General features: G+C 39.0%; 1 protein-coding gene across 21 annotated transcripts in view; it reads right to left on the reverse strand.

Moving 5' to 3' along the window:
* AOPEP (aminopeptidase O (putative)) overlaps positions 1 to 27,967 on the reverse strand; it is a 200,248-nt gene that overhangs the window by 78,055 nt on the left and 94,226 nt on the right. For 7 of the 21 annotated variants that reach the window (XR_014577181.1, XR_014577182.1, XR_014577183.1 and 4 more), the window contains exons 10-13: positions 22,372 to 22,415; positions 15,505 to 15,565; positions 1,292 to 1,354; positions 471 to 554 (exon numbers count right to left, since the gene is read on the reverse strand). Coding sequence is in view for 9 of the 21 variants with exons in the window: in XM_083819210.1 (XP_083675336.1) it covers positions 471 to 554; positions 1,292 to 1,354; positions 15,505 to 15,565; positions 22,372 to 22,415 (252 nt within the window). In the remaining 12 variants the exon portion in view is untranslated. The other 14 variants (XR_014577185.1, XR_014577186.1, XR_014577187.1 and 11 more) reach the window with 11 other exon arrangements.

Raw genomic sequence — 27,967 nt, forward strand, 5'->3', positions numbered from 1 at the left:
ATAGTGCAAATATATGATTTTCAGATTACCTTCTGAATGACAAGCCAGACACAGTTATAGCACTTTTTTCAATATACGCATCATATTTGTTATTGTCCCAAAACCCACCAAGAAAAATTGTTTCTCAGCTAACAGTACTTGAAGACTTGCAAATAATGGTGCAGATCCTGACAAAAGCTCTCAAGTTACCTCTGATGTGAGTGCTCTTATCTTACTTCTGCAAAACATTCAAGTTAGACACAAACACAGGGAACTTTTGTCCCTGAAATTATAAACATATTTAAGGACTATAATTTTTTTTCCATAATAATTAGAGTGAAACACTGAAATTATCAGTAACATTCTTTCGCTATCACCTTGCCAAAGATGCTAAAACCCACCTCTTTAGAGTTTAAAATGGAATCAGCCGAAAGCATTTCAGTTGTGCTGCCCTTTGTCCCTTTACACAAACGCACATCGTGATCCCTTACCTTTTGGAAAATGACTTCATCCTGCCTTCTTTTCTTTTTGCTGCTTTTTCTGATCCTCTGGTTTGTCCGAATCCATTTTGTGACCTGGAGTTCAAAACCATAGCGGTTTTTTAGGAAGAAGATGCAACCTGGGTGCAGCTACTCAGCATTAGTAAGAAGCTATAAACAGACTCGAGACACGTTTTTCCATTGCTTCACTGGAAAGAGGAAAAGCATTTTTCCCATCTAGAATGACATGTTCTTAGGTAACCTGCTTAGTTACTTGTGCATGGTCAAAGCGAGATGCTGCTCTTCATCCTACGAAAACACTTTCCCTTCTGCTCTTTCTGTAGGGAACAGAAAACTTACAGCTTTCAGCTTAAGAATTTTATTTTATTTTGCATAAAGGAAGCGTGCTTGATGTCAGACCAGGCTGCCAGATGGACAGCTACCACTGCTGTGCGCAAAAATCCTGGGGAAAACCTCTGCGCCCTACCTCTTACACCTTTTACAAAATTTATTTCTTGCCACCCACTCGAGCGTTGCTCCAGACTACCAACTCCAGCTGCAGACAGCGGGGTTGTTGTTATTAAATAATAAGGTAACAGCACGTGGGTGTGTATTTTTTCCGTCCCCCCCCCCCCCCATAAGGCTGTTTTACTCCTGATCCGAACGCGGGCTTGATTTTATTTAAATAGATTTTATAAAAGCGTGACGGGAGGGGTCAGGCGGAGAACTCGAGGAGATCCGCAGGGGATGGAGCAGGGGGATGGAGCGGGGTGGGGAGCGGGGGGGGCGGCCGGGGTAAAGCGAGCACCAGCCGCGAACGGTTCTCCCCTCACCTCGCCGCTCACTTGCTGGACGAGCCGGCTCTCCTTCCACGTCTCGCCCTCCTCCAGCAAAGGCTACACGGGGGGAGAAAGAGCACGGTGAGGCGGCATCCCACCCCGACAGCCTCGCCCCGAGGCACCCGGCACGGGCTGCGGGGCGCCCGCTCCGCCGCCGCCGCCGCCACCCCCGTCCCCGGGCCCCGTCCCGTCCCGTCCCTGCCCAGGCCGCCCCGCAGCCCTCGGTCGGAAATGAAACACCTCCGCGGGGTCCCCCGCCCCCGTGCTTCGGCCCCGGAGCCCCGCGGAGAGGAGGAGCCTTGCCTTAAAGACGTAGGGGACGGGAGGCACCGGGGCGGCCTCCGGGGGTCCGCCGCACCGCCCCCGGCCCGGCCCCGAGTCCCCCCCGGCCACGCTGTCCCCGGGGACGGCCCTTGCTAGGCCGGCACGGGTGTGAGGAGCACGGGCTGATCCACAGAGATCCATCCCTGTAGCTCACAGGGTGATCCACAGGGACGCTCTCCTGTCCAGCCCTTTCCTACGACCCCCCCCCCCCCGCCAAGGGCATAAACGGGGCGAGCCCGGCAGGGTCCGGCGCCGCTCGGAGATCTCCCCACAGCTTCCCTGCCACCTGAGGAACGCGGCTCTTACCGCGATCGGCCTTGGGAATCCTGAAACGCACCCTAAAAGCGAGGGCCGAAGCAGCCTTTTATTCACACCCCAGCGCAGCGAGCCCTTTGCTGAGGCCTCGGTTAAACGCTTTATTCAACAGCAGGTGATTAAATTTAGGCACGGGGCTTCCAGCAGATGTTTCTGCGGCTCTCTCAGCCGGATATTCAAACTCCGCTGCGACGGGAGCCGACCCGAGTTATGTCAGCCATGGAAAATCTGACCACCAGAAATTCTTGGGTTAGGGCTTTTTTAAACGCCTTGTGTTTAGCACTTGAAACAAGACACACAAAAAAGGCAGACCGAGTCCCACCTGGTATCATTAAGGTATTTTCTGTATTTTAAAACTAGATTATGCTCTATGTGTCAATTCCCTGAAAACTTCAAAAGAAAATCTGTGCTTTTGTAAAAAAGAAGGCTTATCAAAGCAACTGCTTGAGCAAACTCCCTCTCAAGTAGAAATAGATGGACTTTGCAAATAGATTTAAGCAAATAAAGGTAGGTCCAAATTAGTGTGTACTAAATCTTGACAGTATCCCTTAAACTTTATAACAAAAACAAAACAAAAAAAAATCACCTCTCTCCTACTCTTTTTGTTTCACTGCCACAACATCCTTCTTTCAAGATCAAAAGCTATAGATCAAAGCTGAGATCAAACTCAATGCTTTAAATAGAAGCAACTTCACCATGACCTATTATACAAAGAACTTTTTAATAGAGCTATCACAGTAGAAAATCTTATTATAGATTTTTATTTCACACACACAACAGGTCCACTTAAAACCGGTATCAACAACGTATTTTTATTTCGTAAAACAACAGATTTTCCACTAAACAGTAGCTCTGGAAAGCTGCTATAAATTGACTCTTGAACTGTGCGTGTCTGAATGAAGAAAATAATAGAGCACAGTTCAAAGAAACCGAACAAGAACATGAACAAAAAAAATGATGTTAATGGCAAACACGCATTAATGCAGTTACCTAAAAAACAGTGTTCCTTTAATCAGTTAGCAGATTAGATCATGTATTCCCACAGAAGTTATGGGAGGGACTAGGTCATAGAAAAAGTGAGACACACTTTCCCAAAATACTTTAAAGAATTACACTTCCTCTCTTGTCAAAGGTTTGGAGAAAACTAGGAGAAAAAAAGTTAGAAGAGACGTTGATTTTCAGACCCAAAGACCCTGAGGCTGGCCTGAGATGAAAATGCCTACATACTGAAACAAACAGAATGTGTGTTAAAACTCAGAAGTAGCTCCTCTTTTCCTGTCAGTAGCTGCACAGCAGTGAAGGCAACTCAACAGGAGCTGTTACTGATTCTTATAATGGTAATGTACCTTGTGGAGCCAACACCTGGGGTTCCCTGGTGCTGGCAGCCGTGCACATCATAACTTCCACACTCATCTACTGTAGGATGACAGCAGTGCTGCTTAAGATAGGAACTAATGTGCCCATACAGACAGACTGCAGCGTAAAGAAAGCAGTGAGAGAAGCAGGGTGGGCTGAACGAGCTGTGGTCACAGCACACCAGCTGTGCAGTCAGCTGTTAACTCTACTTATTCGGGCTTCAGCAAGATTTATCTCATGATCAGAGTAGGAAAAATTGCTTGGAAAACAGGGGGAGAGAGAGGGAAAGAGAGGGAGAATGGAAAGAATGAAAGGAAGGGGAGGGGAAGACAGCACAGAAAAGATTATTTTAAGCATATTTGATCTCCAACGTGTTCTTCCATACCCCAAAAGGAAAGAGCTTACACTAGATAAAAGGGCAATAGAACACCCAAATTAATGGGATTGTGACTCCCTCATCCTTCACCAACAGTCCTAGCTGCTGTCCTCATGACTATGACCTGTCATTCTTGAATCTCCTCACAACTGAAATTAAGGGTCGAGTCCATCCTGCACGTCATTGTTGGGCACACCTTTTTTCAGAAATTGCTAATGGAGCTATCCTTTGTAACACTTAGATTGGGAGCAAGCATTTATCCATCTCAAAGCATGCTAGGATCCTTCAGTCTTGCAGCACCAGGATTAAAGCAGAATTTTGAAATATGTGGGGAGAGGTAGCACTTTCTACCAACTGGGTGAAGACAGGCCCAATATCCTTTGTACATGACTTAGACAGGGATTTACACATCAGTTATTCTTCAATTCAGACCAGATCCCAAGCATACAATGAATTTTCAGGATTGTACATAGGCTAGAAAACAACAGGATATTTATGCAACAGGCAACCGTTTCCTTTTCAATTGAAACACAAAATGATTTTATATTGCTTAGGCTGTGATGACTACTAATGATATTTCATGAATCAATGAAAAATCATAATTGCACACTTTGCATGAATTGTCTATAATCTCAGCTGGTCTGTGCCACTCTAATGCTAAAGCATTCAGTATTGGTCAACCAAGGTTATCTTATCTATGGAGGACACTGAATCGGTGCCATTTTGTTTGCTTGCAGCAGCTTTCAGATACTGGAAAGCAAAAACAAAAAATTGAAAAGAGTTTAATAAAACTATTTACTGTAAATGAATTTCAGAAGAGCTTCTACAAAGCTGAGGATAATAACTAATGCAGTCGAGTCATATTTTCCAGTCTCTAATTTCTAGGGGTTCGACTTTCCTCTCAATTGCTGAATTTTACACTGTGTACACGCCCACGTATATATATATATACATATATATATATATATATTCAGATCTATGTAGACAACAGCAAGAGAAAAGAAAAATTTTTGGAAAATTGCAATAAATTAAAAAAAAAAAGATTTTATCCAGAAGCTAACAAGAGGATTAATAATGGCTTGAAACATTGGATTATACAATTCCCCAAGGGCAATATTTTCAAGTCTTTTAAAGACCTACTGTTACCAAAATTTGGCAGAGACACTCTGGAGGCAGTAGGCTACCACTGAAAATCAGAGGGTGGCTGCTGCATCCACATTGCACTGTGTCCACTGTGTACCCCGTGCATGTGTATAAATACACATCTTCCCTACATGTTCATTCCTTCCATTCACAAGCATGTCTCTCTGAAAGTCCAGAGAAGAGGGAAATTTTCCAGGCAGTGAAATGTGTGTTTCTTTCAAAAGCCCTAGACCACTGTGGAACATGGTAACTTGTTCCTGTCACATATAATATTTAATCACATATAATATTTACCTGAGCTTCATGGCCAACTCTCCATTCTCCTGCACTAAAAATATCTCAAATATTATTTACTAAAGTAGTATTTGACTTTTCATTATTTCATATCCAGTGTCCAATTTGCTAAAACTACTTATCATGGATGCTAAATTGGAGAGATTTCATAAATTTAGAGGACTACTCTTTACTAATCAACACAGAAAATCTGTTTTCTTGCAAGGTATCACAAAAATATTTTAAGCCTCTGTGAATTGTTTCCACTAGGCAAATAAAACAACAGACACAGTAAAAACTAATTGGTTGCTAACTTCTGTTCTTTTCATTGTTTTTACAAGCAATGGATTAAAATCAATGTTTATGGCAATGCAAGCCTGGCTGTGCACATATTTGCTTGCAAAAGAGATAAAAGATAATAAGAAGTTTTTTTTTTAAGTATGTAAACAGTAAAAGGAAGACTAGGGATAATGTGGGTCCCTTGCTGAACGAGGGGGGTGCTCTGGTAACGGGAGACGCCGAGAACGCGGAGATACTAAATGCCTTCTTTGCTTCAGTCTTTGCTTCAAGGACGGACTCCCCCCCGGAACTCCTCGACCCTGGTGGGGGGAGAAAGGGGCTGGGAAATGGAGGGCTCCCCCATGATTGATGAGAGAGTGGTTCGGGAGCGTCTGAGTGGGCTTAACGCACACAAATCCATGAGTCCCGATGGGATGCATCCACGTGTGCTAAGGGAGTTGGCAGAGGTGATTGCCAAACCGCTCTCTATCATCTTTGAAAGGTCCTGGAGAACAGGAGAGGTGCCCGAAGATTGGAGGATAGCCAGTGTCACTCCGGTCTTCAAGAAGGGCAAGAAGGAGGATCCGGGAAACTACAGGCCAGTCAGTCTCACCTCTGTCCCTAGAAAGGTGTTGGAACAGCTTGTTCTGGATGTCATCTCCAAGCAATTTTGGAAGAGAAGAACGTTATGAGGAGTAGTCAGCATGGATTCACCAAGGGGAAGTCGTGCTCGACCAACCTCGTTGCCTTCTATGATGGCATCACCAGCTGGGTAGATGGGGGGAGAGCAGTGGATATCATCTACCTTGACTTTAGCAAGGCTTTTGATACTGTCTCCCATGACATCCTGATAGCAAAGCTGAGAAAGTGTGGGATAGAGGAGTGGACAGTAAGGTGGGTTGAGAACTGGCTGACTGGCCGAGCTCAGAGGGCGGTGATCAGTGGTGCAGAGTCCGGCTGGAGACCTGTGACTAGCAGCGTTCCCCAGGGGTCGGTGCTGGGTCCGCTCTTGTTCAACATCTTCATCAAAGACCTTGATGAGGGAATAGTGTCTGCCCTCAGCAAGTACACCAATGACACAAAGCTGGGAGGAGTGGCCGACACACCAGAAGGCTGTGCTGCCATTCAGCGAGACCTGGACTGGCTGGAGAGATGGGCAGGAAGAAACCAAATGAGGTTTAATAAGAGCAAGTGTAGAGTCCTGCACCTGGGAAGGAACAACTGCACGTATCAGTACAGGCTGGGGTGCGACCTGCTGGAGAGGAGCTCTGAGGAGAAGGACCTGGGGGTCCTGGTGGATGACAGGTTGACCATGAGCCAGCAGTGTGCCCTCGTGGCCAAGAGGGCCAATGGGATCCTGGCGTGCATTAAAAGCAGCATGGCCAGCAGGTCAAGGGAGGTGATCCTCCCCCTCTACTCTGCCCCGGTCAGGCCTCACCTGGAGTACTGTGTCCAGTTCTGGGCTCCCCGGTACAAAAAAGACAGGGATCTCCTGGAAAGAGTCCAGCGGAGGGCCACAAAGATGATACGGGGCCTGGAGCATCTTTCCTATGAAGAAAGGCTGAGAGACCTGGGTCTGTTCAGCCTGGAGAAGAGAAGACTGAGAGGGGATCTCATCAATGTGTATAAATACCTGAGGTGTGGGAGACAGAAGAATTTGGCCAACCTCTTTTCAGCGGTTTGTGGGGATAGGACAAGGGGCAATGGCCACAAGATGGAGCACAGGCAGTTCCGCACCAACATGCGAAAGAACTTCTTCACGGTGAGGGTGACGGAGCCCTGGGACAGGCTGCCCAGGGAGGTTGTGGAGTCTCCTTCTCTGGAGATATTCAAGGCCCGTCTGGACGCCTACCTGGGCAGCCTGCTCTAGGGAACCTGCTTTGGCAGGGGGGTTGGACCCGATGATCTTTCGAGGTGCCTTCCAACCCCTGCAATTCTGTGATTCTGTGATATTTGGCAAGTCTCTGTTCAGCATCTCTGTGTAAAAAAGGACCTGTCCTCCCTCCCTTTGCTGTTTCCACCCCCTGCATATGTAGGTGGGAGAATGGGAGCTTGGGAATGTGAACTTGAACCAGCATTGATCAACCAGGCAGCAAACCCTTATTGTTCTTGAGATACCAAACATAACTCCTTTCTAGTAGGGATAAGCTCAGTCATTCTGCACATAACATAGCTTTTGTGTTCAGCAATGCAATTAATAGGAAAAGGGAATCGGAACGACTGCTAGAGATTTGTTTTGAAAGAGATTCTAATGAACAAATGTGTGGAATCCAGTCCAACTTTATTTTAGAAATGGAACATTATTTCAAATGCGCTTTAACCTTTCGAACAAGCTATTACTCATTCAGATTTACTATACTAGTACTACTGTTGTACCTCTAAGCTGGACACATATGGTGCCAATGGACATCCTGAGGGAAAACAGAAAGATGTTTGTGAAAATCTCACCTTTGACTGGAGAGGTATGCCAGTGTTTTAGCAGGTCATTAAACTAAATCCAGTGAAGTATCCACCTCAGCATTATTGCAGAAGTGCATTCCAGCTCTGAATCTCAGAAGCATTTTTTTTCCTGAATCATTCAATTAATGGGTAAAATAAGATTACTAAAATTATAGTTTAAACTTCACTTTTAGAAATGAGAACAAGGGAGGCACTGAAATGTTATGGCCAATATTTTCACAGATTCACAGATTCACAGATTTCTAGGTTGGAAGAGACCTCAAGATCATCGAGTCCAACCTCCGACCTAACACTAAGTACTCCACTAAACCATATCCCTAAGCTCTACATCTAAACGTCTTTTAAAGACCTCCAGGGATGGTGACTCCACCACCTCCCTGGGCAGCCCGTTCCAATGCTTAATAACCCGTTCGGTAAAGAAGTACTTCCTAACATCCAACCTAAAACTCCCCTGTCGCAACTTTAGCCCATTCCCCCTCGTCCTGTCACCAGGCACGTGGGAGAATAGACCAACCCCCACCTCTCTACAGCCTCCTTTCAGGTAACTGTAGAGAGCGATGAGGTCGCCCCTGAGCCTCCTCTTCTCCAGGCTGAACAAGCCCAGCTCCCTCAGCCGCTCCTCGTAAGACTTGTTCTCCAGACCCCTCACCAGCTTGGTCGCCCTTCTCTGGACTCGCTCGAGCACGTCCATGTCCTTCCTGTAGCGAGGGGCCCAAAACTGAACACAGTACTCGAGGTGCGGCCTCACCAGAGCCGAGTACAGGGGGACAATCACTTCCCTCGACCTGCTGGCCACACTGCTTCTTATACAGGCCAGGATGCCGTTGGCCTTCTTGGCCACCTGGGCACACTGCTGGCTCATATTCAGCCGACTATCAACCAGTACTCCCAGGTCCTCCTCGGCCAGGCAGCTTTCCAGCCACTCATCTCCCAGCCTGTAGCTCTGCTTGGGGTTGTTGCAGCCCAGGTGCAGGACCCGGCACTTGGCCTTGTTGAACTTCATGCAGTTGACCTCAGCCCATCGCTCCAGCCTATCCGGATCCTCCTTTTCAACTCTAACATTTAAAAATGTACATCTACATTCAAGTTACTCAGCACTATGTAGGTGCCAAACCTGAGGAAGCCTGTTTTCCAATCTTGGAATGGAAACCACACAACAATTCATCAAAATGCTGTTTTGATGATGAATATCTCTGTTTTACCCCTAAAATCAGCAATCACATGCAATCCTGAAGAAATTTACCTGAAACCTTCTAAAACTGTAACAATGTTCTAAGATATGCCTGAATTTGAAATATATATATCTGAAATAAATTTGGTGATACATCATTATAAGCAATTATAATTCATCATTATAAGCAGATATAAGCAATTTTCTTGAGTTTTTGAATGATCCAACAAACAAAAACACACCAGTGCTGGACCTTGTTTAGCAGTATTAAGTATTATTTACAGGAACAGCTAAATAAATTATAATTACATTTTATGACAATTACTTTCTTTAGATCACTTTATCCTCATTATTATTATTTAAATAATAATAGACCTTTTAACTTATTTGATACTTTGCCACAAACAAAATAGCGATTTTTTCCAGTTTGGTCTATCTAGAAAGACTTTCAGATGCACAATCTTTATCTAAAACAGCTTTCAAAGAGTTTACAGTGTAGAGAGAAAGTCTGTTTGTGCAATCTGTCTTGGTTTGTGTCTCTTTGTAATTCAACTCTCATTCATGCATGTTTCAGAACTACACAGTATTTTCCTAAATCCCATCTTTTCTTTTAAGGAAATGGGAGGAAATGTTGACAGTACAACTACTAATTTTTGAAAAAAAACACAGCATTAATGATTCATATTGAAAAAGTTTTTTCTCATTCTCTTTTTATCATTAGAGATTCTATGAACTGATATATATTGTTGATCTATGCTAATTTAACTTTTTAAGGACTTTGGGAGGATCTTTTCATCTGCCAATCTGCAAGCAGTTTAATATCAAAAGGACCCCCCACACCTTTTTTCTTTTTTTTTTTTTTTGATGGGAAGCATCTATTTTTCAGGGTAGTAATTGCTAAGTAGCAATTACAGTTCCTTCAGATTAATTTTCAAATATCTGTTCATTAGAATTCAGTATCAGTCAGTTATATTCCTTGCAGTGATATGAAAACATACACAAAAGGCTCCATGCTATGATTCTATGATCAGATAAAATAATCAAAGATAAGGTGAGTAGCAAACTCCAGTGCTTAAGCAGCAGCACTTTATTCTTGTGACTAATACTTATTACCAAGTTTGAAATGAATCTAACATTCGTAGTTAAACTTCATTAAATAAGTATGAAAATTTATACCTCTTCATAGCCCTTTCCCATTTTTTTCCTCAAATTACAAGCTTAAATAAGATTTTTCTACATAGGAGGTCGCATTTGCTGCTAATGCCTACAAATTCACCATATCTCAACAAACAACACAGATTTCATTTGTTTACCATTTCAGTGTTGACAGCCACAAATATGCACTAATATGCAGTTATTATATATATCCAGAGAGAAAAATTACAAGATAAGGCATGACTAGAAATATCAAGCATTAACATATGCAAGCTTTCAGTTATACTCTAATACAATGAGCAATTTTTCTGCTGAAAATTTTTCCAGTACCCTCTGTAAAATTTGCGTGAACAACTGCTAGGGATAGTTACAAAGCATAAGAGAATTCTTTTTAAAAATATTTTAATTTGTTTGGTTTGTTAATAATTGACTTTAACTGCTATGCCATGATGCATCCGTGCCACAGCCACTACGCCTGCAGAGCTATCCCTTCATCTGTCATTTTCTCTTAGTAAAAGGAAACAGGAAATCTATAAAGCTTATAACTGGGGCAAAAGCCAGGAGCCGTCTTCGTAACAGACTGCTTCATGAGAAATCATATTAAGTGCCTGAGCTGCTGCTGTAACATCCCCTAAAATTTATGAAACCACAGAAAGATATTACCTACATTGATTTAGAACACCGCACAAACTACATTTTAATTTTTTTTTTAATAGTTTATGAAGTTTCCTTTAGTTATGCATTCAATTTCTTCAAGTAGGACAACCCAAGAGCCAGTCATATATAAGTAAAACTAGAAATGCTATGAATAAGTGAATATTCACCACTGGAATAATTCTTTCGCCCATGCATTTCCAGAAGTATAGTTGGTTTACAAGTAACATTAGTAGGCAGAGCTTAAGCTACTTCTCCACCATAGTAACAAAAAATAGTGCGCAGAGGAAAAAATACAAATTCTTTTTAAATGGTAAATTCTTAGTATTGTAACAGGAGGCTGTCTTCCAATGTTCATTCAGAATTAGAAATCATGGAGTAGTATTCTCCCAACGCTCTCAGTAAGATGCACATGCTCTGAAATACCTGTTGGCAGTACCTACTAGAATCAGGAAATACCATTTAAGCTAGAAAATGGGATAAGAATTGTGCTGTAACAGGATGAAGCAGCAACTCAAGAGGGAACCTGAAGATCAGTTTTGTAACACAAGGTACCAAATCAAATGCACGCCCAAGGAACACTCAAGATAGATTTCAAGTTTACCAGTAAATAATACCAAGCTATGGAACCATGTAGCTTCACAGAGGGGATAAATAAAGTGGTAAAACTGGAATGAGCAAAAAAAGTACTTGTAGAGATGCAGATACTACTTGATGTTAATTCTTCTAATACTCATTTAAAAATTCCCAACAGAGTTTAAAATAAACATTTTATGTTTATTTTTTAAAAAGATTAATTCACTAGGGTAGAATAAGCAATTTGCATAAAAGTAACAGGACAATATAAAACAAAGACAAATCTGTGCAGAATAGAAGAAAATCTTCCTCAACAAGCATGCAGTCCTTTAGCTTTAAACTCTAATTAAAGTAGGGCAAACCCATTACACAGACTGAAAGATACAACAGAAACTATACTTCAGAGAACAAATTGTCAGTGGAAGGAATGAAGTGGACTTAAGTAATTTCATAGGTGTTTTCCCACTCTAAATACTGTTTGGTATTTCTGATTCTACTTGCCAGCTTAACTCATCAGCTAAAGTAGTGTTAAGTCATTACTAGCCTTGTGCATGATGAAAAGTTGCTACAGTGCCCCGGTGAGTCACTTCTGAGACAGAACTATACACTGGAGGTTGCTGATACTTGGTTTGATAAATTGTATGTTCAACAACACAACATGCTTCACCTTATTTAACACCACCACAATGCACTCCTGCAAAAAAAAATCCTCCTGAAAGCTCGTATTTCAGAAATGCTTGCTCTTCATCTCTTATGATCCTTTTGTTTTCTGTTTAAGAAAACCTTACTGCACAACAAGCTTCAAGAGAACCACTGTGCTGTGGTACTCTCCCATTTATGAAAAGATTGGCCAGGCAGTAGCACATACCCTCCTTTTATAGGATTAACCTTTAATGGTTTAGAAAATACAGAAGCTGAAAGTGTAAATTGGCATGCAGAATTCTTTTTTTTTTTTTTTTTTTATGGCAACAGGCCAAATTCTGTTTTTATTTATCAGTATGACTCCCTTAACTCACATAGTGTTACTTTTGATTAGTATTGGTATATATAAGAGCCTGGAAACTGGCTCAGCTGGCCCAGAAAAGGCAACATGCTTTTTCAAAGACTGCAGTGGTAACAAAGATTGACTAATATTAAAGTTTTGCTAATTATAAACTACAAGTATAAAGGAGTGTATATATATAAATAGATACATAGACATATTGTTCCCTGCACAGAACTGGAGACAGGACTAGGGATGGCAAATGATACAAAGCACGGGTACTTTAGATAGATTTGGATATAACCATGGAAGAAAACTCTTAAAAACATTTTGGTAGGTACTGCTGCAAATGAGCTGAGCCTGGTGAATTTTCTTTGTATTCAGTTGCTGACATGAATTTCCTGAGCAAAACCCACCCAAACATAAAATCACCTTGGAAACAAACAAAGACGGTAGAAAACATATAAATTCACATATGGGAAAGATACAAGAGGAACTATGTTCTGATGTAATTTTCAGAATGGACAGCATGATGCATACTTCCTGACCCCGTAACATAGGTTAATCTTTTCAGTAAGGAGGTTTCCACTCCAAATGCAGTGAAGTCTTAGATATTATTTGTAAATCAAGAGACATTTTAACTACCATGCTACAGGACATAGAGCAGTCAGCAAAGTAAGGGCAATAACCAGAAAATTGCCAAAACCTGTGCAGGGCACAGGACGCCGCTTTTCTGTCTTTGAGACATCTTTGGAGCAGAGATTCACCAGCTGCATTTCGGTTGCCCCACCACACAAAAAAGGCAATCAGCTGCAATGTGTACCTCACAAAGTTCACACTGCCTGGCTGGCAGGCTCAGCAATATCATTTCATCCAGAGGAGCAGACAGAAGCCTTCCTCTACAAACACCCTTGTCCACTCACCTAGCAACCCATAAAAGAGAGTAAATCAACTCTGGTGTTCCTGGGCTTCTACTTGATGCAGGTAATTCAACTGAACATAAGAAAGTGGATTACGTGCCTTTGCCAGCCCTGATATATCATGAGAGCTAAGAAAATAGTTTGCTGGAAAGATAGTAATTTAAATACTTTTTAAGGGGGATTCTGTATCAGCTCCTGTACAGCACACTAGTGTATTTATAGCTCTCTAATCAGTAAATACAGTCATATTTAGATTACAGATACTAACAACATATTAGGAGCTACTAAGCAACCTCTACAGTTTTGATTTCAGGAATAAGGCCTCTCCAAATGATTTAATAAAGCAGTAAGTGAACAAGGCTTTGTATTCACTGAATGATAACTCCATTTCTTTCAGTAAAGTGGAAACCAGTTCCCGCAAGAGCCTGAGATGTGCTGAAGGCAACAAGAGTAAATTGCCAAAAAGGTTATTGATGGGGGAGAGAGAGAGAGAGACAGAAGAAGTCAGTATGCTGATTCTCAAACGAACAGAAAATTAAATCAGCACTATTCCAGTTGGCACTGCTGATTTTACAGAACAGCCAAACTATCAGGGAAATCTCTTTGGTTATTAACAAAAATTTACAATGATTTACAAGCCCACTGAATGTGCCAATATTTTTGCTATACGTTTTGCTTACACACCCAATAGATACTCCCAGGGTATTATGAAACTACTTGCTAGACGTTCTGAACAGCCCATACTACACACTCACGTAAACAGAGAGTTCAGTTTTCACACTAATCTCTATTTTCAATTATTTAGTCTATTCCCACCTTCCTTATTTGTGATTTTAGAGTTGACTGTAGGAAACTGGCAAGGGACATCTTCAGAGAGATACTTAAAAATAAAATGCCAGAAAAGTCTTTCATTTCAGGCAGCCAGTTCAGCATCTTAGAGCAGTAACTGTGCAACTTTAGTTTCTGTGCAATACTTGAAGCAGCTGTTCTGCAATCTGTTGAATTTTCTATCAGGAACAAAACCTTGATTGAAATATAGTATTAAAATCAAAATCCTTTTTCAAGAAATGAACGAACATCTAGATGCATGATGATACTGCCCCTTCCCTTCCCCTCTTCCAGTTAAAGCTAATATTCCTTTCAACAGTTTTAGAGCAAAAAGCAAATTCCATAATGATTTTATGGTGTCTTCAAACATTTCGATCTCAGGACAAAACTTCCCAGAGAACCTTGTACAGCATAAAAAGAACAATGGAGGTGCACAATACCTCTGAAGCTGACAAGAACTCAACCACAGAGTTCAGGTATGGCTCAGGTTCACAGATCACTGCTTATCATTTTGATCCATTTTGACAATTCTACTTGCAAATGTGCTCAGTCCCTAGAGCCTCAGCCACGCTGCCCACATACCTCTCACTTTTGCACATACAAATCAGGTTATCATTCTAACTCTTAAAAAATGGCAATGCAAAGTGGAAACAATGCAAGCTCTAGTTAAAATAAATTCCAAGCAACTTAAGCAAAGCCAGTTTAGTGCAAACCAATTAGAATTAGAGCACCAAATATAAAATAAAAACATATTTTGGAAAAAGCTGTTTTAGGAAGTTTTCTACAGAGATACCTTTCTTTGGCTGATGCCAATTTTGTAACAAAAGCAATATATATAGTCTTCAAATACCACAGACTACTAAGTATTTTCAGTTCACATAATTTAAAACATTAATATGAAAAGTTCTTGACATTAAAAGCAGGAAATAATGCTCGATCTCAACTGCAACAGAGTTGGAACCCCAAATAAAAGTTATCTGTGCAGCAGATTCACAAGCAACTCACACTATTCACAAAGTATCAAGTACAAATAATTATATTTAATATTTAGTGAAGTCATTGCTGTTCATATGACTGTCAGTAATTTATATAATGACAACTATGAGCAATGCTCCTAACATTTAGTAGAATCCAGAATTATACTGTAAAGCATACTTCCAAGTGACTACAATATTAAGCAGTAAGATATATTTTGTAAGATTTGTCTTTTCGCAGGTTCATTGAGATGAAGCAAAAACCTGTGACCACTAAATGCTAACAGTCTATGAATGGTGTTTAAAGATTTGGAAATCAGTAATCAGCAAAACTGTTTATTTTAAAATAAAGTATGATATAATGTGCAAGTATAATGTGCAGGTCTCCACAAAGAACTGAGAACAGATATTTTGTATTTACCTTTGGTATTCCAGAAGTGTCAAGCCAGTCTGTGAAGATACTTTCAACAGTTAACCCAGACCTTGAATAAATAAACAAAAAAGTTAGAAGACACACACAAAACCAACAATTTTTCATGTGACAATTAACCACATAGAAGCTGAGCAAAATCTTGAATTCCAAGTACTAGCTGTAATGCAGTAATAAATTCTGTATTTTTTAATGGATAATACCATCAGAGGTGATATGAGCAAGTTAAAAACAGATCCATTTTTTTGTGTGTTTAAAAAAAGGATAAATTCAGAACGTATGAATATTGACAGAGAAAGTGTAAGATGGTAAAATACAGTCATGAAACAAATTATGAACAGGTGTTTGACTTTTTGAGTAGAGTGTTATTATAGAAGCAGCCTAAATGTAAATACACGAAGATGAAATGAAACAAAGTTTCTTTAAACTTAAGGATTTTAAAAGGCACTGATGGATTTTAATCCTCAGAATTACTGAGTATCTAATATATTTCAGTTTTACTTTCATCTTTTCTGCACTTTCCCTGATTATGCCCTGATAACATTCACAGGGAAGTCACAGTATAGTCTGGAGACTCAGCTACGATGAACTATAAGTAGTTTGTCATGATCAAGCTGTATGGACTAAAATAAACACATGCTAATTATGTGTGCATTCATTAATTTTACTTCCCCTTTTATTTTTGTAAGAAACTTTTGCTGAATTTACTTAAACCCAGGTTAAAAGCTTCCCAAATTACAGAGAAGTCAATTTAAAAAGAAGTAAATTATTGTTCATGCTGCATTCCAATACTGAAAATACTCAACACTTGAGTAAGCTCTCTATGAATGTAAATATTCTGAGAAGCAAAATTGATGTGCACAGTCCTGTGCATAGTAATGCCTTGGCAAGATTCATTGTAGTACTTGCATCTACTTTCATGTGTATAATGTAGACTCATAACCAACAAAGCACCCATGAAAAGAACACCCGTTTGAGGTCTGAAGTGGGAAGACAAGCATCTCAAGACAGTTTTTAATAGAGTTACATGACAAAGAAGCCTGTTTGCTTTTTTTTTTTTTCCACATACCCTGACAAAACTCTGCTCATAATTCTGACCATAAAGGAGGCTTATTTATGTACTGTATCAGTGACTACGAAGGATTTGTAATGAATCCATCAGTCATTTTTACTGAATGATTTTAAAACACCTTAAAAGATTAACTTTCACTATGCCAGTGGGAGACGGATCAATCACTGTTATGCCTGACATGCAAATGGGAAAACTAATGCTTAGAGAGCTTATGGAGTCTCAAAAAGCAGTTAAGCAATATGCTATTGGATGACACAGTTGACACAGTCAACACAGTTATAGAGTAAAAATTTCCATGTGTTTACTGATCATAGTAATTACTTTTTTTTTTTTTTTTTAAATTGGCTAGTTTCTTTTGGAGTGACCAAAGATTTAAATTATTGATATTAACATGTGTAGCAGCAGCACTTATCCAGACATGGATTATAGCCTGACTTAGATATTCTTTGATGAATCCAAGATGAGAAATTTACCCTCCATCTCTCAGCAGTGCTATGCGTTGTATTCCTCTGAGGTAGAATTAACAGTTACGTCCTCCATTCCACACCTTCATGCTGTTAGATCTTCCATCCCTACTCTCACTTAGCAGATTTCTGAAGGAAGCCTCATTAAAATGAGCAGATCCACTTGACAGAATAAAATTCTGCTAATGTGAATAAATGCTGGGAGTACCTGATGAAAATAGAGAGTCAGCTGACTATGCATTGAGTCGTTCAACAGAACCACAGAAAATATGCAATCTGGTCCTAATAAACTTCTCCAAAAGGAATTTTACACAGGAATTTTGTAACAAAGGCAAAAAGCAATCACCAAGGGCCTTAAACATAAAGAAGCCTGTACTAACAAATGCTGCCCTATGTCTTTCAGCTACCAGCATATGCTTGCATACACAAGATATAGCATCCTAGTCAAAATTGTAAGAAGATGCAGATTAAAGAAGAAGAACATTTCTGTCACAACAACAATAATGCCATGTAATGCTTTCAGTATCTATTAATAGTTTTTTTCAGTTTTTGAGCAGTTGTATATTTTGGTGCAGACCAAGAAGGTTTAATGTGGAAACACAACTAGCCTATTCACTGCTAGTAGTATGTTTTGACAGTTCATGCAGTTTAGGTCCCAGCCTTTCTTCCAGTGTCTTTACAAGTAAGGGATGACATTATTAGCCTGGCTGAGATGACCTAAAAAGTCCTACGAGAAGAATGATTTTCAAAGAGAAAAGGAAATCGACAAAATACATCTTGTAAACATTAGGAGATGTTACAGTGCCACAGACCAATAAATAAATAAATAAATCCCTCATATCACATGATTCAAATAATCTCAGCATTCAAGCAGAAGCATTTTTACATGGCCAGGATTCTGAATTTTCAGGAAATTGCCATTCTGCATGTCTGATCACTATGGAAATTGATTTTACACAGGTAACTGAGCATAGACACCATGCTTGTAATGGGGTGGTGTTCTACATTCAAGTGAATTACTTATGTCTAGATTTGGTCAGCTTTTAATAGTACCTTGCTATTTGTGGAAATTTAGAGCATTTGGATGCCAGATCCTCCATGCAATGTTATAAAAATTGGTGTCTAATATAAGTTAGTTAGCTGAGTCCTTTTCAGAGGGAATGGAGAGAAAGCAAAGTATCTCCAAACAGCCAGTCAATTCACTTTATTTGGGATAAGACGACATTTTTTTCTTTAGTGCTTCTTCCTGTTTGGTTAGTGCAGAAAGCACATACAGGACTAGCTTAAAACTGGACACACAAATTTTATATTTTTATATCAAAGGTAGATCAGGTGGATCACACCACTTACTTTGTCTCAAGTAGCATAATCAGAATAACAATTTTTTATTTATTATTGCATGAATCAAAACCAACACAGCTTTATGTTCCAATGCAGAACCAGAGCTAGCAGCTAAAAAAAAAAAACAAAACAAACAAACAAAAAAACAAAACAAAACAAAACAAACAAACAAACAAACAAAAAAACACTTGTGCATTTAATTGTTTTACCTAGGGATAAGAAATACAGCTTTACATTGCCAGTTTCTCCATTTCTTTTTCAGAACCTAAAGAAAAAGTCAAGATTTTCTCAAGAAAAAATAAATAAATCTATGTGAAATTATAACACTGCTTTTGCTATGTAGTACCTTTATCCTTTACTTATTATATACTGCCCCCCCCCCTTTATTTTTTTAAGCCAACAATGGCTCATTTCAAAACACTGGCTTTGAAATAAGCTAATGAAACTGAAAGGAATAGCACTGTCCTGACAACACACTAATCCAGGCTGAAACACCACTTGTAAGTTGTTTAGTCTCTCCTGAAACTTTGACATATTTCTCAAGGGCAAAAACTACAACACTGCCATTACTCTGCCTACAGCACCCCCACCTTCAGCCTTCAGCTAAAAATCCTTTCATATTCCCATATGCAGTTTGTTTGTTTGCTTTTTTGTCCACAATTTAGGACATTTTTGTTAGCACTCATAAAAATATATATATATATATATATAACTTTAAAAGTTAACATATAACTTTTTTTTTTTCAAATATATTAGTAAGATGTAGACTATAGCAAAGACCTACTATGAATGTACCGAGGGTCAGTTCTTAACTGAGAAATCCTTGGAAAGGTTGCCACCAACTTCCATCAACCAAGGGCACTTACAACCTGCTTATATTGCATTTAAGCATCTGTATGGACTTAAATCTGGTGTGTTACTGATTTCCTGAATGGCCTTCTGGTCAAGGTACTGCACTGGGCTATGGGAATCTGGGTTTAATTGATTTGCACTACAGCAGAGTTCTGTCAAGACCGCACAGTTTCTTTAATTGCTTTGTACCACAGTTCCTTGCTGTAAAGTAAGAATTCTAGTGCATCCATTAAGTCATCATCCCTTATCAATTTGTTTAGACTATAATCTGATCAGACGAGTAATGACCTCCCAACATCCATCCATACAGTACAGGCCAGATGCAATGCTTCAGAAAAAGCTTTGTAAAATACTGATGATGATTTCAAAATCAGCATTATAAAAGATGTCTACATAGCAAGTCAAGGAAGAGACTGAATTTTATCCCTTCAGAATAAAATTTTGCAGCAAATAAACGGAGCTCATGAAAGCGCATAGCTTTTTTGGGTGGAGTGGGGTGGGGGTGGGGTGTTAAAGGAAGACAAGAAGTAAACATATCCAGCTAAAAATACTTCAATGAGCAGATCTGCTGATTTGCTTCATCTGTATATATACATTCATTTACATCGATTGTTTTCAAAGCGGTCTATTCCAGCTATATGGAGGCATAGTTAGGGCAAATCAAAGAGTAGTGACAGACCAGTGACTGTCAAGTACCCATACCTTCCAGACATGTTTTTGTTTGTTTGTTCTGTGTGTTTGTTTGTTTTGTGTCCAGCATATATATCATAGAATCATAGAATATCCTGAGTTGAAAGGGACCCACCAGGATCATCAAGTCCAACTCCTGTCTCCACACAGGACCACCCAAAAATATATACATTCTGGCTTTAAAAAAAAAAAATGGAGGAATCAAAAACAACGAAAAAAAGCAAACAAACACAAAACCAAACCAAATAAAACCAAAAACCTTTCCCAGTGATTTGCTTTGGGTGTTGGGTGCCTACCAGCTATTTGTCTCCATCAAAATCAACACTTTCATGGCAAGTAGCCCTTAATGTTAGTATCCAAGAGAGCAAGTGTGAAAGAAAGAGACGTATACCTATGTAGAACAGTGCTTTGAAATCACAGCATTATTTTAACGTTGATTTGGTACTTAACTGACAATTTATAAAGACATTCAAGGAATGTGGTTAGTAAGACTGAGTTATTAACAGTACAAATAGCAGAGATGTAACACAAGCCTTCCTTTGTCTACTATGTATCATTAGAACAATAACTTTATTAGTCCTCTTGTTTATGTTATTGAACAAAATTGAATAAAAAATACCACCAGGAAACCCCAAAGAACAGAACTGACCTACTCAAAAAGTGCTTGTGCACTCAAAGAGCACAAGCAGCTGCAACTCTGATTTATCTGAGGCTGGTGAAACTCACCCTGTGCTACAGGGCCTTAAAAACACTGAGTTTTTGCATGGCTCACATGTTAGGCAGATGTGGAAAGGATCAATTTACAGCAAGGAATACAGCTGTAAGCCTTGGGGAAAACGGAACCACTGGGAGTTTTAATCAAATTTAGTGCACCATGCTACACAGACACATAAGAGGGGTTTTCTTGTTGGTTGGTTATTTTTTTTTTTAAGTAACTGCAGTGAAGTTTCAAAATATATATGAGCAAAAGAGATGCCTCCGTTACAAGTGAGTAACATGGTAGATTTGTTACAGAAAGGCCAAGTTAATATAGGGCTATGGCCACTGCATATTACACTTTAAAATAATTTGAAAACGGATAAGGATAACATAGGTATTTGTTCTTCTTGCCATTAGCCCCTTAATTGGAAAAAATGTATCTTCAAGGCAAGACAGAAGATTCTAAAGGACAAAAAGGTAATGCTAGGCCTGTCTGATGTCAATCGTCAGCCACAGTACAGAAATAGAAGGATCCTGTCTTGGAGAGTGGATTCCTATAGCTAGGAAAATTGAGTCAGAGCAGGCAGTGAAGTAGCCCTGTAGGCATGTAGGTCTCCTCCTCTGAGTACAGAAGGCAGCAAAAATCAGTGACTGCTACTTAAGAAGTTGTGTCTGTATTTTGGAACTGTTCGTTATTGGGAATGTACTGAAAAAAACTCCTGTAACTAAAAATGAAAGGACTTACATACTGGAAGAGAGAGAATCTTTTAGATATAGTCTGCTGTATCAAAAAGCAGAAAATAATGTAGCACTACTCAAAGACAATAATTACAGAAAATTTCCACTGTTGTATGGTTGCTTTCTGCCAGTTCTAACGCTGTTCTCATTACAAAAGTCTCCCACAAGCCAAATTCTACTCTTAGATACACTAGTTTGCCTCTGTTGGCACAGCTGAGGATAAGCTTGGCTTGATTCCATACTACTAACTTTTTATTTATTTATTTTTTTTAAGTCCAGCCTCCATTGCAATATTAGAGTGCTTGGTGTTTTTCAAGTAAGCAATGTTTAGTTTTAAGGAATGTGCATATGCAGCACATGTGCACATATTTGAGGTAGCACAGAACAAAACAACAAATAAGCAGTGATGGATTCAAAATTCAGCTGAAGACTGGCTGTATCATCTTCAGCCAGTCACACACAAGAGGATTTTGAAGGACTTGTGTGGCACTGGGTTTCAATTAGTGCTTTCCATCAGTATTTTCCATCTTTTCCCCATTTGCACACAGTGTGACAGGGAGGGGATGGTTCCAGACTACTGCTTGTGGAAAAAAAAACAACCATGTTCTCTGCTCTCCCAGATCCAGGGCAAAGCTGTGGCTGCCTCACTCTAAGGCACCATGTGCCAATAGCAGCTGGCAGGAGGATCAAAAATTAAGTTGGGCAGCTGTGCCTGGCTCTTCAGATCACGTAGTGAACGCAAGACCTCAGTGCTGCCCTAACATAAGAGCTAAAGGCAGAGAGTTAAATGATTGGGGAAAACACAGGATAGCAACATCACAAGTCTTGTATTTTTGTGTGTACATATAAACGAGAATTTACAGAGAAAGAGACACACATATGCTTGGAAGAAACATTCAGAATATTACTGAATGAAATTCTAATATTTACGGCTAGCACTGTTTAAATTTAGATCTAATTTCTACTTTTTCCTTTGACCTTCCTAGCCTGGTTCTCACTTACTCTCTTTGTTCAGGTACGTCTTCCAACAGCATGGAAAGAAAATCCTGGAAAATGAACAAAGCACCACAGTTAGTATATTTATGAAGAGATAACTGCACATCTACATTGCTAGTGAGAGATAGATTTTTAAAGACTGAAGACAGAGGAACGATAAGAACAAAGTTTATGTATCTGCTCTGGTGTTATACTGCTCAATTATTTATACAACACACATTATGTTTGTCAGTTTTCCAACCCACTCAGGGAAAAAGTGTCAATATTGATAGGAAATGGGCTTGAAAAGCCTGCTGACTATTTTAACACAATCCTACGTTCCCTTTTTTATTTAATCTATAATACACATACAAACTATATTTAAAGCTGTTAAAAGTTATACTTTTACGCATACTCAAAGGCTAAGAAACACCAGAGTTAAAAGCGTCACTTGCATTCTCTTCACTGTGCTTGTTATCACATTGTCTTTAATTATATGACCATGCTTTGTTTTCTTTTCTTTTATGCACATTCCTGAACAGAAGATAACACCTACTTCTCATTCCCTGACAAAATTCATGGCACTGTGAACTAACACCAACTACAGAGCAAACTCTTCAAAGAGAAGGTAGATAGAATTTCATGAATTTAGAAGGAAAGTGCTGTGCCAGTGTAATAGTATTACTATCATCCTCACAAAAAACAGCCCTCTTTACAGAAGCTACACAGGACATCACTCAAAGGTTCTCCAGCACCCCATGCTATACAAGACATTCACCCTAGTTTTAATGGCACTCACTTTGACACAATGCACTCCTGTGAATAACCTCATAAGAAGATGATTTATTAATATGAATTATTTGTTTATATGCTATTTCATAAAGTAATCCACTTTATTAATACTGATTTCTGTGGAGACAAATTTCATAGCGTAATGATGTTCCTCACTGCAATATATGAGTAGAGGCTGATTTCTAATTGTGGGTACTTGCTTTCTAAGGTCTTGAAGAACATTTTCTGAAACATGGAAAACTTTAATTTATGGACTGCTACAGCATTCAACAAAAGATGCTGTTCTTCTGTGTGTCTCTGGCATTGTTACAGAACCAAAGAAAGAATGATTGCACAACTGAAACAACTGAGCAACACTGTTAAGTCTTCTTCCTTTACATTATAATCAAGATCCAGACTATATTGCAGTGGCTGCACAGTCTGCTTATGAATAAAGTTGAATTACAGAGTGCTGAGGCTCACCGTGGCAAGAATGCCATAACTAACTGCCCTAGCATTGGTTCTGTCCAACTACAGTGCATAGCTGACTTGATGATAAGGCATGAAATTCTGTGACTTCCTACTACTACTTGTAGTTCTGTACCACTGTTCTGTATATCGATAGAGAATTTCTGTCTCCTTCAACTTGTGGAAGCTTTCCTGGAGGTACAGAGTAAGCTTATACATGTAAATAAAGAACATAAAAAAAGGAGAAAAGATCAGCATTAGAAATGTTTCAAAGACTTAAGCGTCTGAAAAGTAATACCAAAGTGGTCAGCCTTGCCACTGTGCACAGACTGGGTATACATTAATGCAGCCAGATTCAATGATTAGACTGCATCATTTTTTTATAATCAGTCCAATGGTATACTTGAAGATAACTTTGGTATTAATGGTGGTTTTATATTCTGTGTATTTTACTGTGATATTAAACATATCCTTTGTGATTAAAGCTGTCTTCACCTCACCAAATACCTGTTAAGAATAGAAATCATTATACACATTTTTAAAACAAGGATTAATCTCTTCTGTTTTATTTTAACTGCTTCTATTTCAATGCTCCCAAACAGAATAGGAAAACGAATTACCACTTACCTCATATTTACATGTCTTTTAATGCTTGCCTATTATCAAGTCTGCCTGACACATCCCTTTATATGTCTGAAGTTTCAGTTGCTTATAATTTTGTCAAACTTTAACCATCTGGAGTGAAATTTCATCCTCAGGCTATTTTTGTCTTCCTCTCCAGATAAAACAGTTCAGAAGGGTTCAATAGTAAATTTAGAGGATGTACTCTTTTTAAGCTTTGATGTCATTTCTTTAAGAGGTTCTAGTGACCTTACACTTTGAAGCAAAAACCTGTGGATGGGTAGCCAGGGTAGTTGCAATCATAAAATAAAATATAGTTTCCATTTTGTCTTTGTGACAAGTAATTCAATGAAGTCAGAAAGAAAATAGGAGTTAGCAATCACATTGCTGCAGTGCTGCATTATTAACAAACTGGCTTACATTCATATTATTTAATTATTTTATAATATTTAATAATAGCCTATTATTATTAAATAATTTCAGTTCCCTAGCTACTTCTGTTGTTCTTCCCTGGCTGGAAACCCAGAGGCTAGAAAACAACTTTTCCCTGTATACAGAAACTGTTATTCTGAAGTTTGTGAAATTTTTTTTGGCTAAACTGAAAAAGACTTTGAAAAATGAGTTCACACATGTTCACAAAGGATTTGCTAATTCCCTAGAGACCATATTGTATTCCCATATTCCAGACTGAAGCCAACAATTTTGCTCACAACTGTAACTCTGGGCTGCTGCTGACCAGATCAAATCTGGATACACACTGTGCATTGCGATCAAGGAGGTTTTCTTGCACCATTAATGCATGTAGCACATCTGGGTCAAAGGCAAAGAAGAGTGGGGACCCAATGACTAAGAGGAAGGTTGAGGGATATGACTTTGAGAACACTGGGCATGAAGGCTACTTGAAGCAGTTACTAGGCAGATACAAGTTTAGAAGACCTTTAATTCCATAACTAAAGAGCTATATGATTAATCCAGTTCTCGTACTGAGCAATTAACCAGCATGTTTTCACCATGAACTATTTTGAGGTACCACACAACTACCCATCTCTGATCACACATGTTGATATTATATACAGAACACTGAATATTGAAGTAAATAATCCTCTTAACCAAAAGCGCAAACCTAGATATTTCTAGTACTCTATTTCTAGTGCTCTATGACCAACAATAATTTTAGTTCATCTCTCTAACTAAAATGCAAATGGGGGTGTATAAAAGCAATGCAGATTTTGTGACTTGAGGTGATACATCTGAAAGGACATTCAGCTGGCAATAAATAAACTCCAAATGCATTTACATCCAATTCCTTATGGAAGCTACCAACTCAAACTGTCCTCATCAGTTATACAACTTGTAAATAACTTAACTAAATGGCTAACATTACTTTGTCCCTTTTTTGGGGAAAAATAAATAACGAGCACCCTTCCTAGGATTTTGTTTATTTTGAATTCACTCTCCAGGATGCCTCTACAACGATTACAACTTCCCATCAATAGGAAGCATTCTCAAACTCCCCAACTTTATGCTCTATTACCAGGCAGCAACCATTAGCCAGACAGCTTAACAGTTTAAGCCCCAGGCTGTGGATCTTCAACTGATTCTCATCGAAAGCAAAACTTGTTGCCCATTTACCCCATGCCAATGAACTGCAATCAGATCACTAGTAATTCTCTAAAGAAAAATGACTGGCTATTGTGGCAAACATGAAAACATAGCACATGAGAAGGGTGTGACAAGCATCTTCTGGTAAATCTTTTTGTGGATATTTAAGGTGACATCAGCCCCTTGATGTCCTTTCCCACACATTTCTCCTATTGACATTACCATCCCTGTAGTACAGGGGACATGTCAAAACACCTTAGAGCAAACACAAGCCCATTTGGGGACCAGATAAATTGGAAAAAGTATGTTGACTGTCACTTAACTCACTGAACAAAGTGTTGGCATTCCTCCTTGCCTTACTGATGCAAAAGTTCAAAGTAGAACCCAGGTAGGGAAGTAAAGAAATCCAAACTCGTACATGCCTTCTGCTAACATTTTGACTCTAGAGCCTATGCTGTCTCAAACTCATTTGAAATGTTTCCATTTCTTCAGAAGTTACAAAAATTCTCACTGTCCACTAAAAATACCAAATATGCCATTGCCTAAAATATTGAAATAAACATAGATTCCTTCTATTTAACATGCATAAACATTAAGAACATATATATATGCCTATGAAAAAGAAGAAGAATTAAATCTGGTATATATCAAGAGTTCTACCTACAGCTCTTAATTATTCTTTCAACTTTTGTTTAAGACTATCCAGCAGAAAATCATATGTAAGATGTATTTGATTGTTTATCTAAATTACATCCACCTAAATCAAGCAAAAGCTGGAGCTGTGATTCAGCAGGCACCAAGAAAACCCACATGCTTTTGAAATGCTCCCTTGCCAGTTTGCTGTGATAACAATTAAAGAATTTACCTTTTTTTTTTCCAGTCAAATGATACTGCTTAACAAACTATCAAGCAGTTTTAAGCTTGAAGGATGTTATATGGAAGCTAAGCAAATACAAAAACTTTAGGTCAGCAGAGGTGTGAGAGACTACTACAGCAGAAATTGAAATGTAAAAAGATCTTCCACAGCAGATGACCAAAGTCTGAGACTTAGTAAGTTCAGCAGCAATGGGAAAAACTTATGTACTGTATCAGAAAGGGTCATGGCATTTTCAGACATACGGATCTTTTCCCTGACAGAAAACAATTCTACTTGTGAAACTTACTGCTCCTTTTAAGATCTTCACGCTTGAGACAAGAGGTACCAAAATATGCTTGGATTTTTATATATCTATTTTATTGGACATTAAATGTGTGACACATTAGCAGACTTTTTCATCTTTCATTCGCATTAGACATGATTATAAAACTTAGTTTCACTCCTCTCTGCCATCTTCTCCAGCTGCAGTATCCCTACTTCATTGTGATCTCTTTATCCTTTAAAATACACAGTTTATTAATTATGAAAACAGTATTTCAGAAAAAATAGGATGTTTTCTCATAAAAAAGCCTTACACCATGTTAAGCATTTTTTAACCCAGTCATACTGATACTTCAAGAGCAATACCTCACAGATTCCTTCTTTCAAGGTACTTCTACCTCAAATGAAGATATAGCCTAAAGCTAAATAGATTTTATGTATTAACAAAATATGTTGTCAAAATGTGCAGTGCTACTAACTGATTCATAAATTAATCAGTTGCCATATAAATTAACAATTTAAACACAGCCAATCTGAAGTTAAAATGTCTGAGCTTGTAAAGTGATTTTATTTCCTTGTCTTTGTTAAGACTTAAAATCCACACCAAGCCCACTGATGTCAGCAGTTGCTCACTCAGGCTTACAGGTCAGCAAGCATGGAACAACTGAGGCCAAACTGCAAAGATAAAAGTTTAACTAAAAGAATTATGTAAAGAAAATATTCTAGAGGTTGGAACACCAAAATACACACAGACTGCATGCTTAGGCTCCCAGTTCTAGTTAAAGCAAATAGAGAGTTGTATGACTATTTGTGTGTGCAGACACCAATTTTTGGTGTAGCAGGATTATAACGATATTTACATGTGTAAATGGGTGTGCAGGAACATGTTGATGAAGGTATACGCACTGAGCTTGGGTCCATACATCTGCCTTTAATACTTTCAAGTATAACATAAATTAAGATTTTTTGCAGCACTGTCTTCTGAACTGTCATTTTACTAGAGCAAATTGTAGCTCTGTCATA

Source organism: Anser anser (genome assembly GCF_964211835.1).
Source record: "Anser anser genome assembly, chromosome: Z".
In the NCBI taxonomy this organism is placed as follows: Eukaryota; Metazoa; Chordata; class Aves; order Anseriformes; family Anatidae; genus Anser; species Anser anser.